The 18,408-nt window shown below is 68.9% G+C and overlaps 2 protein-coding genes across 2 annotated transcripts; one reads left to right on the forward strand and one right to left on the reverse strand.

Annotated features, from left to right (window-relative positions):
* Positions 1 to 1,488: 1,488 nt before the first annotated feature.
* On the reverse strand, positions 1,489 to 10,117 carry MFSD2A (MFSD2 lysolipid transporter A, lysophospholipid). Its single transcript, XM_080567002.1, has 14 exons — positions 9,961 to 10,117; positions 9,686 to 9,808; positions 9,173 to 9,297; positions 5,891 to 6,014; positions 5,692 to 5,770; positions 5,026 to 5,198; positions 4,835 to 4,925; positions 4,125 to 4,246; positions 3,914 to 3,997; positions 3,207 to 3,290; positions 2,840 to 2,952; positions 2,529 to 2,672; positions 2,167 to 2,343; positions 1,489 to 1,906 (listed from the first exon to the last, which is right to left on the reverse strand). Exons 1-14 carry the CDS (start codon positions 10,048 to 10,050, stop codon positions 1,849 to 1,851), a joined length of 1,587 nt encoding a protein of 528 aa, XP_080423128.1. The 5' UTR covers positions 10,051 to 10,117; the 3' UTR covers positions 1,489 to 1,848.
* A 5,120-nt stretch (positions 10,118 to 15,237) lies between these two features.
* Positions 15,238 to 18,073, forward strand: MYCL (MYCL proto-oncogene, bHLH transcription factor). The gene is made up of 2 exons (XM_080567006.1): positions 15,238 to 15,909; positions 17,378 to 18,073. Exons 1-2 carry the CDS (start codon positions 15,240 to 15,242, stop codon positions 17,935 to 17,937), a joined length of 1,230 nt encoding a protein of 409 aa, XP_080423132.1. The 5' UTR covers positions 15,238 to 15,239; the 3' UTR covers positions 17,938 to 18,073.
* The last annotated feature ends 335 nt before the right edge of the window (positions 18,074 to 18,408 follow it).

Consider the following 18,408-nt stretch of genomic DNA (forward strand, 5'->3'; position numbering starts at 1 on the left):
CCCGGGCGCGCTGCCCGTGCCCGAGGGTTTCTTCATGCCTGGAGTGAAAGCCCTCGGTAATCACGACTGCAAGACGTGGGCTTTGCCTCGGGGCTGGAGCTCTGCCCAGGGCTCAGCGCTATCAACTCCCATGGTGACTTTTTCCTCCCCCTCTATTTTCTTAAAAGCCCCAAATAGAAGAGGTGTGCTCAGCTAGGAATGTCTGGGCCCAGGTTCAAGCTCAGTATGCTTTTAGTCCTTTCAGCTGGCTGCAAAAATATTAAAAAAAAAAAAATCGTGAACAGAAACTCCTTATGAACCCCACAGAGCCAGAAAATGGGAGGCAAAGAATGGCATGTCCCTGCTTTCTGTCAAAACAGTTCGAAAAAGAAAAGCAGCGGCGATTTTTCAAACCCTGGGGGATGGTGGCACCGAGCACCCCCGGGCAGCAGCCGTGCCAAGGAGCAGCTCAGCTCCTCGCACACCCGACTGGGGCCAGGGCACTCGCGAGGCCCTGGAGCTCTGTGCGGGGCCGGGGCGCTGCCGCCCCCCTCCCGCAGCCGGGGAGCTCCCCGGGCTCCCGCCTGCCTGCTGCTGCGGCCCTGGCACTGGCTACGAGCTCCATGCCCGGGGAGCTGGGAGCGCCCAGGGCACAGCCGACGTTGCCTCCCCAGTTCTGGGGGACCCGTCACATCCAGCTCCTTGCCCTGGCCCAGGCCTCGGTGGCACCGGGACCCATTTCAGCACTCCCAGCTCTGTCGCCCTTGTTGTCTTTTACAACCCCAGCTCCATTCCAGTACCTAGAAGTGGAAGGAAACACGAGCCACGATCCCCAGGGCCCTGCAGAGGGACTTGTGCGCTGACCCCACTCATTCCCTGCTGGTGACGAACACTTAAAGGCAACAGCCCCAGCGCCCAGCGCCGTGCCGTGGGGACAGGGCAGAGCCGCCCTCGCCCAGCCCTGCTGCGCCCTTCCCTGCCCCTGCTGCTGGAGGAGCACAGAGCCCCGCTGAGGGCAGGGCAGGGCTGGGATTTCTGCTTGGGAGAGGGGAATGTGAGAGCAAGGTATAAATACCCACAAAGATCAGTGCCCGGGGAGGAAGTGTTGGGTGTCACCCGCAGGCCCTGCTCCCCGCTCCCCAGCTGCTTCCAGCCCCAGGTTCCCAGTCCCCGCAGCCAGCACTTTCATGTCATTCCTCCCTCCGCCCCCCTTCCCTCTTGAAAGAGGGAAAATAATAGGGCCTTTGTTGGGCTGCTGCAGCCAGGCACCACGCAAGGAGCCGCAGGGGGGCAAGGGGCTGCAGGGCACAGCCTCCGGCCCCGATCACGGCGTTCCCGGGCCTTGGGCTGGGGGCGGCCGGCCCCATCCCCGCACAGGGACCCAGGTCGGGCTGACATCCCTGGAAAAACAGCCAAACAATTCCCCGCAGCAGGACTGTGGCCTTCCCCCCCCTTTTATGTAAATCAATATTAATAGCCCCTCGAGTTCAGTTTCTGCACAGACATATACAAATAGGAAACAGTTTAATATTTACATCATTAAGTTAATTAAGCTCCATAAAAAAAAACAAAAGCACAGTTTTCTAAATTAGTGTCATATGTACAGACAGCAGAGGTGAGCCCACGTCCTCGGCGCGGTCACACCGACAGTGTAATGTACACCAACCATCCCCCGGCCGCAGGCCCCGCTCCGTGCCCCCGGGACCAGCACCGTTCCGTGGGACCAGCACCGTCCCGTGGCGGCAGGGGAGCCCCCCGGGGTCACTGTGTAATGTACACTACCGGCGCTCTGCGGGTCTGGGCCCAGACGGGCGCAGAGCTGGTGGGGGTGCGGGTGCCCCGCGTGGCTCCAGCGGCGGCCCAGCCCCGTCACACGATGCTGGCCAGCTCTGTGTTGTCCGACTCGGAGCTGCTGTTGCTCTCCTCCCTGGGGAGAAAGCGTAGGGAAGGGGGCGTGAAGCAAGGCCTGCTGCTGCCTCACGGTCATGGTCCCGTGCAGTCCTTTAGCGAGGGGGGCGGGCGGCCCGCTGATCCGAGCCCTTCACGCCACCTCTTTGGAGGCCAGGATTGGAAGAGGCAGCCCTGCTCACCCTGCCGCCCACGGCTCCCGGAGGATTCCCGACCGGTCTGGGCCTGATCCTGCCCCCACACGCCCCGTGCGGGCCCGGTCCCAAAGCTGCCGCTCACCTCAGGTCCTGCAGGGCTTTCTTGTTTTCCCTCCGCTTCTCCTCGTCGATGGGGTACAGCTTGAAGAGGAGCAGGCCCAGCAGGATCAGGCCCACGGGCACAGCCGACACCAGCATCTTCAGGGTGAAGTTCACCTCGTTGGGCTGGGAGCAGCCCCGGGTCTGGTACCCTGCGAAGCTGTGCACAAAGGGGCCTTCAGGCAGAAGGCAGGGCTTGCAGGAGGCAGCCTGCTCCCTGCAGGGAGCTCCGTGGGATTTAAACACCCCCGACACACACACACACACACACCCCCCCTCGGGGAGCGGGGACCCCTGGGTGGGGGCACGAGACCGGCCTCCCTGCCCCTCGGCACAAGAACTCACTCTAGGCTGAGCGTGGAGATGCCCAGGGAGACCCCCGAGGTGAACTTGGTGAAGAAGACGTAGAAGGAGAAGAAGATGGCTTCGTGGCCGCGGGAGTCGGGGTGCTGCAGCTTGAAGTCGTCTATGACATCTGGGAGCATGGACCTGTGCAGAGAGCGGGGTGGTGAGCACAGCGCACCTCCCGTCCCTGCTGGGAGCATCTCCCTCCAAGATATCCCCGCTGGGGCTGAAACCATCCCCAAATCCCCCCGAGGACTGGGGAGCACCCTGCCCTGCTCCTGGCACAGGGCGGCACCAGGACCCGCGCTCACCAGGGCAGGAGGAAGGTGGCCGCCACACTGATCCCGGCCGCCACGGCCACGATGTAGGTGACGATGAGGTTACTGTCCAGGACAACCACCACGATGAGGAAGGGGATGGCAGACTGCAGGGGGGACAGAACCCAGGTTGGCCTCCACGGCACCCGGCCCAGGCACGGCCGGGGAGCAGCGGTGCTGCCAGAGCCCCGCAGCCACCTCCACCAGCCTCAGCCCCATCCGTGACAGCACAGGACAAGGGACAGGCACTGGGACGGGGTGGCCGCAGCCTCTGCCCAGCTCTGATCCCTCCCCTGGGAGGGACCCAGCGCTGCTCGCCCACGGGGAGAGGCCGCAGCCGCACTGGAGGGCGCCCACTCACCGAGATGCCCACGTAGACAGCAGTCTTCTTCCCAAAGCGGGTGAGGAACCACTGCCAGAAGGGGATGGTCAAGGTGGCCGAGAGCTACAGGAAGAGGGGCCATGGGGTCACCCGCTGGCCTGGCTACCCCCCCAGTGGCCCCTCGCCCAGCGCCCGGGGTTTCCGGGTGCTGGCACGTGGCCGCACCATCTGCTCCGTGCTCACCCCATCCCTCGCCTGCCCCATTCAGGGGAAGGAGAGCCGGGGATTGGCACGGGCGCAAGGCCAGCACTGGCCCACAGGGACGGGCAAGGGCTCGGCCGATCCCGGGCGTGGGAAGGGGCCTGATCCGGCCACTGCTGCGTGCACGGCGTGGCCAGGAGCCAGGTCCTGCAGGGCTCTGGCACTTCGCACCTCCCCACCCCACAGGGCCGGGAGGGTGGAAAGGGCTCCCGAGGAGCTGCTGTGCCCCATCCTGGCAGCCAGCACCGAGCTCCTTTTCTCAGGGGGGGAAGGGAGATAAGTGGCCAAATTCGGACAAAAGGCCCCCATGGCTCCTGTTCTCCCCATCTCTGGCCGCCTTTATGTGGGAACAAAGGCGTTGCTGTTCCTGCCAGCCAGCCCGGCCTTCGCAGGACACTCGGCGGCTCCTTCTCCCTCCCCTGCTCCCGGGGGACCTTCGTCACTGTCCCCGCAGCCCCCAGCCTCCCTGCCCGTGCCGTACGCACCATGATGACCAGGAGAATGTTCTGGAACTCGTTGCGGAAGCCCAGGGTGTAGGTGCAGAAGAGGGCGAAGTTGCCCTCCAGCAGCTGCAAAGGAGGCGCACAGCGGTCAGGGGGAGGCCCCCGCGGCCCCGAGCAGAGCCCAGCAGCCATTCCCCCCCCACGTCCCCGGCCCACCGGGCTCCCCCGGCCCCTGCAGCCCCGCGGCGCTCACCATGAAGGCCAGCGAGGTGAAGAGGAAGCCGGTGATGAGCTTGATGTAGGCACCATGGTTCATCACCAGCTTCAGCCCCCGGAAGAAGGAGACGGGCTCGTCCGACTGCAGCTCGGAGGACTCTGGGGAGCGGAGCAAGCCACCGTTAGACCCACGGGCACAGCACCCTGGGGTGCACGGGGGGCAGCACCCCAAGCCTGCTGCAGAGCACCCCACGTGGCTGAGTTCCCAGCAATGTGGGAAAGGACCCCCTGCCCTCACGCAGGGTCCCTCAGCCCCAGGGGGACGTGGGTGGCCCGGCTGATTTGCCCAGGACAAGCAGCGCCGGGCGCAGAGCAGAGGCACGGCAGGACAACGTTCCGGACTTTGGACACCACCTCACTCGGGGATGCCCCAGTTGGCACCAGCGACCTTGGCCAGCTGAAGCTGTGCAAGATAATGTTTATCTGCCAGCACAGAGAGCTAAGTCCTCGGGGCTGTGCTGGAACACGCTGGGGATGCTCTGAGCTCCTGCCAGCAGCGCTGCTACTCTGCAGAGCCTTCCCCAGGTCTCCTGCCTAGACCTCTGCGCTGCCTGTCCCCCCCCGTCCCGGGGCCGAGGGACCCTGGATGAGAGGCTCCAGAGGCTCCAGGTTCTGCTTCTCTTGCCGGGTTAGTGCAGCAGCCTTCCTCCAGGAGCCCCGTGCACCTCCGCACCCCTCCAGCCTCACCTCTCTTCTCCCGCACGCCCACCGACAGGATGACGGCGCAGAGGATGTAGAGCGCCCCGATGACCCCCGCGGCGACCATGTAGGCGTTCCTCTGCGCAAGAAGGGGAGCGGTGAGGGAGGAGGGAGGGCTCGTCCCGGCAGCCAGCGCTGCCCGGGAGCACGGCAGGGCCCAGCGAGGCCCCTGGGCTCACCATGTCCGTCAGCGACCCGGTGTAGTGCGTCATGTTCACGTCCCCCATGGAGGCCGAGGCGTTGCTCTCACTGACGAAGAGGGGGCTCTGGATGCAGGGGGTGACCACCTTGCCCACGATCTGGCCCTGGATGGCGGTGCCCAGCACGGTGCCCAGCACTTCCACCGTCATGCCTGGGGGGAGGCAGCGGGACTGAGCACAGGGCTCCGAGCTCCCCCGGTTGCCCCCCCACCTCCCCCCATTCGCTGCCCCGTGCCAGCGGGGCCGAGCCAGCACAGCGCTCCTGCAGCTCCATCCAAACCTGAGGGAAAGGCCCCGCGTGTGCAGGGAGGGAGAGCAGCTGCTGGGAAACTGAGGCAGGGAGGTGAAGCGTGCCAGGGCCTGGCCACAGCTCCCCCTCTGCTACGGGGCAGAGCAGCAGGAAAGTCTCAGGGGCTCGGGGCTGCCGTCCCCTGCTCCGGGCACTCGGCTGCGAGCGGGACCCCCCCACTGCGGGGGGAGCTGGGACAGGGGAGCGGGGAGGGCTGGGACCAGCCCTGGATGATGATGGTCCCCCCAGACCTCAGGGTCTCAGGGTGCGATAGGTGAGCCCTGCCAGCTCCTGGACGAGGACAGCCCCCAGCAGCTGCCCCCCGGACACGGCGAGGAAGGGAAGGAAATGCTTACGGTAAGCGGTGGCCGAGTCCCGCTCGCTCTGCTCCCTGCTGATGAACATGGTCAGCGCCGAGTAGGGCACGTGGAAGCACTGCAGCGGCACGGGGAGAACTGGCTTAGGGCAGGACCGGGGGGTACCGCGCGGCTCAGGGGGGCAGGGGGTGTCCGCTGCGTGCCCCGTCCGCTCCGGCAGGCGCAGAGCCCAACTCACCGTCACGAGGGTCTGGAAGAGGCAGTAGAAGACGAGGTACCACATCACCTGGCCCCTGGAGATGTCCGGCACGAACCAGATGAGGAAGTAGGAGATGACAGCAAACGGCGTGGAAAAGATGATCCTTGGGGAGGACACAGCGTCAGCCTCACGAGCTCGCGGCCAACCCACCGGCCCAGCTCCCCCTGCTGCCGCACCGACAGTGGGGCTCGGGCACCTGATTTTGGGGGTCCCCGAGCTGCCTCAGGCGGGTCCCCCGGCTCTAACCCACGGTAGGAGGTGGGTGCGGGTGCCACGGGGGTGACGCAGCCCCGGCTGCAGGCAGCATCTGGGGTCTCACGGGCTGGGAGGGGAAAGGGCTGACTCAGACTTCCAGGGAAGAGCTGTTTCTGCCAGGGCAGCCGTCCCCGCCTCAGTGGAAGGGATCAGCGTGCTCCTGCCCTCGGCTTCCAGCCTGGCCCCGGCCCTCCCCGCAGGCAGCACCACCGCGTGCTCAGCGGGACGGAATCGCCTCCCTGCTGCCGGCAGGGCTGGGGAGCGGCCAGGCACCGCGCGGCTGCCGGCCCTGAGCCCTCATCCCCGCGTCACCCCAGTCCCCCGGCAGGGCTGCGGCGAGCCCGGCCAGCAGCAGGCAGGCTGCCTCCCCTCCTGCCTCCAGCCCTGCGTGCTCGGGGACACGGGGCACAAAGTGCGACTGGGGCTCGGAGGGGATTGCTCAAGCACCGGGCTTTTGGCAGCCCTGGAGGGGCAGCCAGCGGGGGGACGGCAGCAGGAAGCCGCCCGGAGCACCCCGCAGCCCTCGTCCCACTGCTGCCCCGATGGGAAAGGCTCGGGGAAAGCAGCCGGGTCCCCTGGTGCTGGGGTGGGAGGAATTCCTCCTACTGAGGAACTGAAGCCAAGGCTTGAGGCCGCGTCCAGATCGGTTTAGGAGGCTGGTTTTGCTCGCGGATTTGCAGGCACGCTGTGCCCCACAAAGTGCTGAACGGAGGCTGTGTCCAAGAATTAAGCCAGCAGAACCAGATGCGGGACAGGGCTGCACAAGGTCAGGGCTCTCCCTCAGCTGCTCTGCAGCGAGGGTACAGGGAGATCTTTCCACCCTGCTGACGTACAGGACGCAAAATTTAAATTTAAAGCTGCAGGGGGGGGGGTGCAAAACCAAATCTCCATGGATGGAGAGCAGGCAGTCGCGCCGCACAGGACCCAACAGGACCCAACACATGCACATTTTTCCGCACGCACGTCACCCCGGGGGGGGAGGACAGGGGCGAAGCAGCCCCAGCCACTCCTCTCCCGCGCAGACGTGGAGCTGGGGAAGCTCTCCGTGAGTCACCGCGGCCCCGCACGCGGGAACCACGTCACGCCTGCCACGGTGCCAGCGCGCGCACGGGTGTGCGAGCCCCCACGGGACCTCCTGGCGCGCCCCCAGCGCCGGGACGAGGGTGCTGAGCCCCGGCTGAGCCCCGGCAGGCGCGGGGGCGAGTGACTGCGAGTTACCCCTGGCCGGGCACGGCGGTTAAGCGGCTCGGAGGAGGCAGCCCCTGTGCGTTCGCCCGCTCATTGGCCGCGGCGCGATGGCGTGTTCCTTTGTGCCGCTCGCACGCCCCTTCCTGGAGCTTAACCGTTTGTAAACGGGCTCTGCCCGGAGCAGGGGGGTCAGAGCCGAGTGGGAACTCTGAGGTCACGTCCACGTCAGGGGAAAGTTTGGTCACCAGGAAGCCCGGGGGGGTCGGGGAGCGGGAAAAGGCTCCGGGAGTGCGGCAGGGGAGGGCACAGCCAGCGGATGAGCTGCCGGAAGGAAACGTGATGAAAAAGAGCTTCTAAAGAAAGCTGGAGGGCAGGGAGGCGATCTAAGCTCACTCTCCATCTTGAGCAGCCCCATGCCTTGAGACAGAGCCACCAGCACCCGGCTGGGGCTCAGCCTCACCGGGCAGGCGCTTCGCAGCCCAGCAGGACGTCGGGCAGCAAACCCGCACCGGGTCACACCGAGGGTTCGGGGACAGGCAGCAGCCTCCGAGGCCATCACACAGCCACATCCCGCAGTGCCACGCTCCTGGGTTCATACACAGGGAAACTGAGGCAGGGCTGCAGCCGGGGCGGCCCCGTCCCCACGTGGCTGGGGGACCCCAACCCCGCCTGGCTGGGGCAGCTCAGCCCCATCCAGGTCGGCCTCAGCTGCTCACCCCGAGCCACGACCACCACCTGCACGCTCCTCGCCCAGCACTGCCGAGGGGCCCCGGTGCCCGATGGAGGAAGGCTCTGGCTAATTTTAACGAGGCGAGAGCCGTTTGGAGGAATGCGGCAGCTCCGTCCCCACCCCCTCCTTGAGATTAGGGAGCGCAGAGCCGTGGCGAGCGTGGCTATCCTGCGCGCCCTGCCAGCACGCCCAGCCTCACGCTAATCTCCGGCCCCAGACCCCACCGCCCGTGCGGCTGGAGGGAAGCTATTTCGGGCCATGCGTGCAGCCTGCCTTGAACAACAGCCGGCACCGCTGCCCGGAGCTATTCCTGGGAGCCCTGGAAGCAGAGGGTATAATCTGCGGGGGTAAGGGCTCTAATTGCACCCCCCGTGCCCGCCCCCTTCGCTGCACTGTATCTCAGCAATCCCGCGGGCGTTATTTCGGCGTGGGACAGGCCGACGGGTCCGCACTCGGGCGTTAGTGCCCTGCAGCCCTTTTCCTGGGGACCGCAACGCTCGCTGCCCCGCACAGGGCAGGTGTTCGGGGATGTCCTGCCTCGTCCCACGCACAATCCCTTTGGGACTCTGTGAACACCCCCAGCCGCTCTGACCCCCCCTTAGCCCCCTGTTCGCTCCCAGCGGCGGTGGGAGCACCCATGTGCAGGCACGGGGCCGGACAGCTGCTGTTCCTGCTGGAGCCACGTCCTCGTGACCATCAGCTGGTGCCCCAGCACCCCACGTCGGCACACTCACCCCCATCCCTCCTCCCCACGGCCACAATGCCACCTGCACTGCTGGCAACGTGTCCCTGCCACCGGGCAGGGGCTGGCGGCTGCCACGTGAGCCAAGCCCAGTGCCCGAGCGCGGCACCGGGGCAGCTCTTGGGGGCCAGAGCGGCTCCAGGCGGAGCAGAGCAGAGGAAAGCCCAGCACAGCTCATACAGGGCCGGGGGGAATAACAGTGCACAGCAACCCCCCACTGCTGGCAGCACCCCAGGCTTTGTGGGGCACTTGGCCCCCCACCGGGGCGAGGGGGCTGTGGGCACGGGCTGCCCCACGGACCTCGTGGCGTTGGGCAGGGGCAGCGGGCGCTGCCGGCGGCTCTTACCAGGGCATGAGGCGGCCGAAGCGGGTCCACGGGGTTTTGCTGATGAAGAAGCCCACCAAGGGGTCCGTGATGGCGTCCCAGGCTCGCCCCACGAACAGGATGATGGAGGCATAGAAGGGGTCCAGCTGCAGGGACAAGTTCCTGCGTGAGGGCAGGGCCCCCCGGCTGCTCCCGCCGAGCTCCGAGATCCCCCCGGCCGCCCCCCCGCGGGGCCCGGTGGCCGTTGGGGAGCAGGGTCAGGTCCCGGGGCCTCCGTCCCTCTCCCAGCGGGGCCGGGGGCACCGGCGTGGGCCCTCCCCGCTCCCGCGGCCCCACGGCGGGTCCCGGCGGCCGGCACCGGGGCTCCCGGGGGCGCTCCCGGGGCTCCCCCCGCCGGTCCCGCAGCGCCCCGGGGGCCGCGTCCCGGCCCCGGCCCGGGGAAACCGAGGCACGGGGCGGCCGCTGGCGGAGCCGGGACCGGGACCGCTCGCCCCCAGCCCGCCGCAGCCCCCGGCCCCCGCCGCCCCCCCGTACCTGCGCCACGTCCAGGAGGTAGATCTGCAGGAAGAAGCCGAGCGCGCAGCCCGTGGTCTGGTAGGGGGCCCCGCCGACGGCGTAGCACAGCTTGCTGCACACCGACAGCCGCTCCCGGCCCTCCTGCAACGCGGCGGGGCGTCAGCGGGGAGGGGAAGGGGAAGGGGCAGGGGAAGGGGAAAGGGAAGGGGAAAGGGAAGGGAGCCGCGGGGCCGCCGGCCCGGGTCGGGTCGGAGCGGGGCGGCCCCGGGAGGGGGCCGGGGGAAGGAGCTCACCCTGCGGCGGGGCTGGCGGCGGGCGGGCGGCAGGAGCCCCGCGGCGGCCACCGCGACCCCGGCCCGCTCCGCGCCGCCGCCCCCGGCCATGCCGAGCGCGATGAATGGGGCCCGGCCCCGCCGCCCGGCCGGCTTGTACCGGGAGCGCCCCGCCCCGGCCGTGCCACCGCCCCCGGGCCTGCCTCCTCCTCCTCCTCCTCCTGCCTCCCGCCTCCTCCTCCTCCTGCCTCCTCCTCCTCCTGCTGCCTCCTGCCTGCTGCTGCCTCCTCCAGCCCCCGGCCCCCTCCTCCTGCCTCCCCCCGCCCAGCCCCCGTCCCCCCCCTCTGTCCCCTTCCCCTGCAGGGGTTGCACGACGCGCCCCTCGGAAGCCCCTTCCAGCTCGAATTGCTCCAAATTCGGCGTTTTGTAAGGAAACCGGGGAAAAACAAGAGGGGAAATGGTGTTATCGGGGTGCTCCAGAAGCACCGGAACGAAGCCCCCGTGCAGACGTGTGCACTTCAACGCCCGGTGCCCTTCTCCCAAACCAGCGAGCGTGTCCCTGGACCCCGATTTTGCCATGAAGCCCAAAGTTAATCCTCTTAAAATCCCAGTTCCTGGAATCACCTGGCTGTGAGGAACTTGGTGTCTGTGGTTTGTTTGTTTAAAACACTTTCAGACACTGAAGGCTCCAAAAGCAGCTCTGGTGATGAAAGACGCAGAGGTACCAGCAGCAGGCACCAGAAGGAGCCCCGGGGTGCTGCGGCATCCCACAGCTGCTGGGGGGCCGGGGCTGGGGCTGCTCCCGCACCATGGCACTCGCAGGGCGGTGGGGCCGTGGCTTTGGGCTGCCCGAGGTAGGGGAAGGCCGAGGGCAGGAGCTCGGACTTGACCTTTGATGGCCCCTTCCAACAAAACCAAAGCACCAGCGCCGTGCCACCCCCGTGGCAGCCGCCAGCCCTGCTCTGCTCAGGCCATCCGGGTCCAAAGATCGCGCCGAGCCGCGCCATGGGATGGGGCCACACAGCGGAGCCAGCGTGACACCTGGCATGACACCGAGCGTGGCACCCAGAGCAGCACCCAGTGTGACACCCAGCGTGGCACCCAGCACAGCACCCGACACCATCGCCTGATCCACGCCTGGGGCCGGGCTGGGAGCCGCTGCTGCGGGCGGCTGGGTGCTGTGTGGGGCAGGGGGCCCTGGACACGCGCCTGCACCCCTGGGCAGTGCTGCTGCAGCCGCTGGGGGCACCCAGGCGGGTGTCCCTGCCCCGAAGCCCAGGGTTGGGTACCCCGGGGTGCTCCGCTCCCCAGCCGTGTGTAAGCAGGGATCTGCTGCGGGTGGGTGAACAGCCAGGATCTGCAGGGCTCTGCTCCATGCCTCAGTTTCCCTCACCACAGTGCCTTTTGGGGGAGCACAGGGCACTCACAGGGCACTCACAGGGCACCTGGAGGGACCGAGCACTCCCGACTCTTTCAGCATTGCTGTCCTTGAGCAAAGCGCCGGAGCTGCCTCCTGGGCAGGCGCAGGCTTTGGGAGAACAATGAGCGGCCCTTTTGTGCCGGAGATTGCCAGGTAGGCGCAGCCCTGCCTCACGTCTGAAGCAGGAGAGGCAGAAAGACCAGGATTTCCTGGGATTAGGAGGATTTTCTCCTGCACAATATCTGGGAGGGGGGACGTTGAACCTTCTCCCCGGCAGATGCTCCGGGGGATCCTCACAACAATAAAGGAGCTGCTGAGGGCCAGCCCCAAGGAATGTGACTGCAGCAGGGACAGGGACAGGGACGGGGACGGGGACGGGGATGGGGATGGGGATGGGGACAGGGGCTGCTCTGCCAGGTGATGGCTCTGCCACCGCGCCTGCCGCCCTGCCTGCGTGTGTCACGCGTCTGGCACGGCTCAGAGCCAGGCTGAGCAAGTGTGAGCACACCCGAAACCAGACAGGGATGGGACAGGACAGGGGATGGGGAGGGCGGCTGGGGACAGACGGCAGCAAGCCTGGAGCCACTCGGGGGGCACAGGCTGCTGCTGGCGGCGGCACCGCTCCCCTGCTTGGGCACAGCCCAGCCAAGCTGCAGGGCACCCCCCGAGCTCCGGGCACCTCTTGGTGTGGGGCAGGGGGTGCTGCAGGCACAATCTGTCCGGGGGAGGGGGCGAAGAGGTACCAGGGCCACAGCTGAGGACGTGTTACCCTCCCTGCTCGCTGGACTTTGCTGCCTGCAGGATTCAGGGCGCGTTGCCGTGCCCCCAGCCCCAGCTCCCCGGAGCTCTGAGCGCTGGCCCCACGCAGCCGGGCCGTGTTTCATAGGCTGTGTTTTGTGGTGCTCCTGCACCCCGCGGGCCTCGGGCAGGCGTTTCGCAAGGGTCCGGCCAGGCCCCACGGCCACGGGGACAAAGGGGATGCGTTGCAGGGCAGCACGCAGCTCTCGTCCTGCGCTGCCCAAATCTCTCCCGCGGGACCCAGGGAGCATGTCGCAACTCTGGGGGGACAGGAGGGGGCTGGGGGTGCACATTGGCAGGGGGGTTCACAGCCTCGCTGTCCCTGGGGACCTGGGAGCCCCATGGGGATGGCAGGGTACCTCAAAGGCCACTTCAGGATGGGGCTGGCCAGAGGCAGAGCCCGGAGCTCAGGGTGCCCATTGGGGTGCCCCGTGGGGAAACGCTTGTGTCCAGAGCTTCAAAGTCCAGCCCTGCTGTCAGCGGGGATCCAAAGGGCACTGGAGACCTGGGAACTGCCTCGTGTCGCACGCTGGAGCTGTGCCAGCTGCTGGCTGGGCTACAGCAGCTCCCGCGGAGCCGTGCCAGCCCCTGCGACCAGGGCAGCGCGGCGAGAAGCCTGCACAGCCCATGGCAGCTCCCGGCCCTGCTGGGTGCCCCGGGGCACCCGCCCACCCGCCCGCCCCTGTTTGCACAGCCGGCACAGGGCGGGCGCCACGAGAGGCTCTCGGGTCGTGTTTGCAGAGCACCTGGTGAGGCCGGGCCCAAAGGGCTGCGTGGCCCCTCCAGCCCCTCTCCAGCGGTGCTTCTGCACCCTCAAAGCATCCGGAGCTCCTTGAAGCTGGGGCGAGCTCCTGCCGCACCCTGGGAAAACCTGGAGAGGTCCCGAGGCCACCGGGGAGGGGGAAGGAGACAGGAGGGGGAAGGAGACGTAGCCGTGAGCTGTAGGACGGAGGAGCCTTGCTGGTGCCTCTGGGCAGCACCGGCTGTGTCCCCAGCCCTGAGCCCCCGTCCCCCGCTCACCCCAGTGGTGCAGGGGCAGGCGGAGCCTCTGCAGCCCCCTGGCAGCTCAGCGCCTGCTGAAGGAGATGTGTTTGGGAGAGAAACAGGGGGCTTCACCTGCGCTCCCTTGGGAGGGCGAGCGGCTGGGGGAGCACGGGAGCAGGAGGAGCCTGGCTGAGAGCACCGGCCCTGGCTCCCCGGGGCTGTGTGGGTCCTGCGGGTGGGATCGGGATGCTCAGGGCTGCTCTGCATGGGTGGGAGGGCATGTGGGGTGCTGGGTCCGTCACAGGGACCCCATAGCACAGCGTGTGGGGTCTCTCCCTCTGCCAGCCCTCTCCTGCCAGGCTCAGCACCCCCCTGCTGGGAGCCCCCCTGGAGCTGGGCTCTGGGAGCTGGAGCTGGGCACGGGGAGCTGGAGCTGGGCTCTGGGAGCTGGCAGCGGGCACGGGGAGCTGGAGCTGGGCTCTGGGAGCTGGCAGCGGGCACGGGGAGCTGGAGCTGGGCGCTGGGCGCTGGAGCCGAGCCCCGAGCCCGGCAGGTGGCGCCCGGCGCCCGCCGCTGGCGGCTGCTGAGCCCCGCGGGGCCGGGCGGGACGGGACGGGACGGGACGGGATGGGATGGGGAGGGATGGGGAGGTCCATGTGGGGCTGGGCTGGGCTGCACTGGCTGATGCCGACCTGTGCTGGACCATTCTGGTCTATTCTGGGCAGCGCTGAGCTGTGGCGGTCTGTTCTGGGCTGCACTGGGCTGCGCTGGGCTGTGCTGGGCTGTGCTGGGCTGTGCAGGACAACGCGGGGCCGCACTTGGGCTGGCCTCACTGGTCCATGCTGGTCCTGGACAGGGGCGATGGCTCCCTGTGGAGTCAGGGATGCAGCCAGGGACATGTCCCCAGCCCCACGGCTCCTAGCGCTGCTGGCCGGGACCGATCCTGCAGCCCTGACACCCCTGGGTGCAGAGCACCCAAAGGGAAGGTGCTGAGCAGGGCACTGCCAGCCGCCCCCTGCCTGGGCTGTGGGGTTGGGTCCAGCGGGGCTGGAACGCTGCGGGGACACGGGGCGGTGGGGTAGTGCATGCTGCTGGGGGGAGCTGCTCATCGCGGGCTGTGCAGTGACACCCGCGTGACGAGGCTGCAGTCGTTTCATGGTGCTCATTGCCCTTTCTAGAACGACTTCGGTGGTGGAGAGGCACAAAGTGGGGGAGCTGCGCGTGGGGAAGGCTCTGCTGCGCCCCGTGCCGCCCCTGGCTCCCAGCCCGCTGGGGGCAGCTCTGTGCCCCGCTCCTGCCGGTGGGGACATTCCCAGGAGGCAGACGGTGCCCAGCCCTGCCTCTGTGCCCGCACCACGTCCCTCAGGCACAAGTGGAGAGCTGATCTCTGTGTCTCTCAGTGACGGTTTTCTGGCATTCCCGGCTCCCCCCCCCCTCTTTATTTTGGCCTCCTCTCTGTGGGAGCTGGTGGTGAAGCTCCCGGCTCAGCCTGCGCAGGTACGAGGTGGGCAGGAAGGGGCACCCGGGGCTGTCCGGCAGCGGGCGAAGCCTCCCACGACTTGTCCCCAGCTCCGGTTTGGTGGCAGGGCTGCACGCCCCCACCTCGGCCCGGCTGCCCCCAGCCCCGACGTTCCCTGCAGGGATCCCAGCTCCGCAGCGCTTGCGAGGGGCTCCCCAAACCCCGACCTCTCCCGGGGCTGGGAGGGGTGCTGCACGCAGCGGGACAGCCCCGGCCCCCCCAGCGCCCCGCAGCCCGCCCGGTGCAGCTCAGACCCCCGGGGGGGGTTCACGGGGCGCAGGAGCCCCGCGGCTCGCGGTGATGCTCTCCGGCGCCGCTCCATTCTCACACCCCGCGCCGCGCTTTGGTCGGGAACGTGCGAATTTGCGTCGAGGGCAGGAATCGGACGCCCCAACGAGCTGCGCCCGGCCCCGCCGCACCGGGGGCTCCGCCGCGCTCCGCGCCCGGGGAAACTGAGGCACGGCCGCGGGGGGGCGGGGCGGGCGGCGGGGCCACGCCCCTTATGCAAATCTAGGAGCGGCGATTGGGCGCGGGGCGGGGCCGCCGGCCGCAGACAGGCTATAAGAGAGGGGGGGAACAATGCCCCGCCGTCCCGGCTCGGTGCCCGCTGCCGGCGCCGCCACCCGCAGCGCCGGGCGAGCTGGGTGCGGGGGCAGCCCCCGGCCTGAGCTGGGCTGGGGGTGCCCCGGGGGTGCCCCCGTTCCGCCCCCGGCTCTGCCCCCGCCGCCCCCCCCCCATGCCGAGATGGAGCGGGACCCGTCCCCGCACTACTTCTACGACCACGACGCCGGGGAGGATTTCCACCGCTCCACGGCGCCCAGCGAGGACATCTGGAAGAAGTTCGAGCTCGTCCCCACGCCCCCCCGCTCGCCCCTGGGCGCCCCCGGCGACAAAGGCGGGGGCGGGGGCGCGGAGGAGCGGCCGGGTGGCCCGGCACGGCACGGCCCGGCCGCCGAGGAGCCCGAGTACCTGCTCGGCCCCGGACCGATCTTCGGCAACCTGAGCGCCTTCATCCTGCGGGACTGCATGTGGAGCGGCTTCTCGGCCCGGGAGCGCCTGGAGAAGGCCATGACGGAGAAACTGGCCCCGGGCCCGCAGAGGGCGGCCCCCCACAAGCCCTCCTTCGCCCAGGACTTGGGCTTCAGCAGCTCGGCGAGCGAGTGCGTGGATCCCGCCGCCGTCTTCCTCTGCCCGCTGGCTGAGAGCAAGGTCCCGGCATCCTCGGGATCCGAGGGCCAGAGCGACTCCGGTAAGGAGCGGGGCGCGGCGCTCCCCCGGCCCCCACGCGTGGCCTCCCGCGGGGCGGCGCCTTCGGGGGGCTCCGGGCGAGCCCCGGGCCCGGCTCCGCCGACGAGGGGCCCTTTGGCCGCTCCCTCGCCCGGGGGCTCCCGCCCGACGGCTCCGTGCCCCCCGCAGGTGGCTCCCCCCGGCCCCCGCTCGCCGTCCCCGCGGGAGCCGGGCGGGCTGGCGAGGGGCGAGTTCGCGGCTCGCCCGGGGATGTTTTCCCCGTCCCTGCAGGGGCTCTGCTGCCGGTGGGGGCCGCCGCAGCCCCCCCCCCGGGCCAAAAGGCGAGGCAGGCGCGGGCGGTTCCGGGGTGGGCGGGACATCCCCGACGGCTGCGGCACCCCGGGGCTGTGTGGGGCCCCCAACCCTGACCTTCCTACACCCCCCCCGCGGCCGGGGGGGCCGCGCACCGCTCCTGTTCCGCCCCCCCCCCCCCGTTAGCCGCCGGGAAGCGCGGCCCCGCCGTGCCGTGACCCCGTTAAGAAATCTGCCGGCGGCGGCGCCCCGCGCGGGGCGGGCGCTAATGGCATTAGGGGCCCGCGGGCCGTAAGCGGGTCGGCACTAAGAGGCTTAGCCCGGCCCGGCGGGGGCAGGGGCCGGGGCCGCGGGGGTCCCGGGGCCGGGGGTCCCGGCCCGGCCTCGCCACGTGGGCGCCGAACAAAAAGCAACAGCGTGCGAACAATGCCCGCCGACGGGCGGGCGCGGGGGCCAATGGGCGGCCAGCGGGGTGGTGCCGGCACCGCCGGGCAGCCAATGGGAGCCGCCCGGGGGCGGGGCCCCGCGGCCCGACTTTTATTAATGGGAGACGGGGGCACGGGGGCGCGCACGTGGCGGGGCCGCGCGGGGACAGTTTGGGGGGGGGGGGGGGGCGGGTGCGTGCGGGGGGTGTTCGGGTCTCGCCGCTGCCCCCTCCCCAAGGGCCCCCTTGGCCTCCCGGGGGGCTTGGCCCCGGCTGTGAGGGGGCTCACGGCTTGGGAGGGCAGCGGGGGGTCGCAGGAGCCGGGGGAACAAAGGGCGGCTCTGCCCCACATCCGCATCCACAGCCCCGACGGGCCGGGAGAGCCTCAGACTGGGCTGCTCCGTGGGGTTAGAGCCCAGCCCCAGCTCCCAGCATCCCGCTGTTCCCTCCTGCAGGTGGGCTGGGGCACTTCTCGCCTGTTGCTTCTTTGCACGCGTTGCTCCTGGTGCAGAAGTGAGGCCCCAGCCTGGGTTCAGGGCTCTGGGCACACGGATGTGCAGGGAAATCCTCCGGTGTGGTGGCACTGCAAGAGCATCTAAGCTGTGCAATCCCTGCTGGAGGTCGTGGGGTGGTTTTGCAGAGCATCACCAAACCTTGGTGGGATGGCAGTGGGATGGGCATCCGGGGCTGTGGGGAGCCCCCGAGGGGCTCCCAACTCACAGGGACTTCTCTGTGCCATGTCCCTTCTGAGCAGAAGGCGAGGAGATCGATGTGGTGACAGTGGAGAAGAGGCAGTCGCTCAGCCTGAGGCAGCCGGTCACCATCACGCTGCGCGCCGACCCCTTGGACCCCTGCATGAAACACTTCCATATCTCCATCCACCAGCAGCAGCACAACTACGCCGCCCGCTCGCCGCCGGACGCCTGCCCCCAGCCGGAGCCGCCCCGGCGGGACGAGGAGGAGCTGCTCAGCACCACAGAGTCGACTCCTGCCAGCACGCTGCCTGAGCCCAGCTTGCCGAAAGCCGGCACCAGCCCCGGCTCCGACAGCGAGGACGTGGCCAAGAGGAAAAACCACAACTACCTGGAGCGCAAGCGGCGCAACGACCTGCGCTCGCGCTTCCTGGCCCTGCGGGACCAGGTGCCCGGGCTGGCCAGCTGCCCCAAGACGCCCAAAGTGGTGATCCTGAGCAAGTCCTCCGAGTACCTGCAGTCGCTCATCAGTGCCGAGAGGAGGATGGCGGCCGAGAAGCGGCAGCTGCGGCTGCAGCAGAGCCAGCTGCTCAGACAGATTGCTCACCTCAAGGGGCACTAGCACGAACCCGCCCCCACCCCGGCCCTCGCACCAACCCCGCGTCCCTCTCAATTTGCACATTTTTGATTTTTGGTTAGCTGTCGAACTCTCGCTCCTGGGGGCAGGAGCGCATGGTGGCTGCCGCATGTGGGGCGGCTGCAGCGCTGCTGGCGGAGGTAGGGCCCTCCCGGGGCACCCCCTGCCTGTGGCTGCCTGCTGGGAGCTGGGAGACGTCTCCCAGTGAAGCTTTCTCAAGTGACTTTTCTGATTCAGGGGCTCCGCTCTTCCACCTCGCTGGCAGCCCCCAGCTGTTGGCCGCTGACAGCCCTGCTGGGAGCTGCTCCGGGCACCCACCCTGCCTAAATGTCCCCAAGCACCACAATCCGCTTCGGTGAGTCCCAGCTCATGTTCAGAAGGATCCCAGTGGGATGTGACCCGCTCTGAGCAGCGTCCCAGCCATGATCCCCTTGCTCGTGGCAGCCCTGTGGCTCG

Source organism: Anser brachyrhynchus (assembly GCF_964034855.1).
Source record: "Anser brachyrhynchus genome assembly, chromosome: 24".
Classification (NCBI taxonomy): Eukaryota; Metazoa; Chordata; class Aves; order Anseriformes; family Anatidae; genus Anser; species Anser brachyrhynchus.

Bases quoted from the DNA above. Each gene is read 5' to 3' on its own strand.
- MFSD2A (XM_080567002.1), bottom strand. From the start codon at position 10,050: ATGGCCGGGGGCGGCGGCGCGGAGCGGGCCGGGGTCGCGGTGGCCGCC. The intron at 5,771-5,890 runs GTGAGTTGGGCT...GTGCCGCTGCAG, and splicing joins TCTTCCAGACCCTCGTGACG to TGCTTCCACGTGCCCTACTC. The intron at 4,926-5,025 runs GTGAGCCCAGGG...CTTCTTGCGCAG, and splicing joins CCGGGTCGCTGACGGACATG to AGGAACGCCTACATGGTCGC.
- MYCL (XM_080567006.1), top strand. From the start codon at position 15,240: ATGCCCCGCCGTCCCGGCTCGGTGCCCGCTGCCGGCGCCGCCACCCGC. The intron at 15,910-17,377 runs GTAAGGAGCGGG...CCTTCTGAGCAG, and splicing joins CGAGGGCCAGAGCGACTCCG to AAGGCGAGGAGATCGATGTG.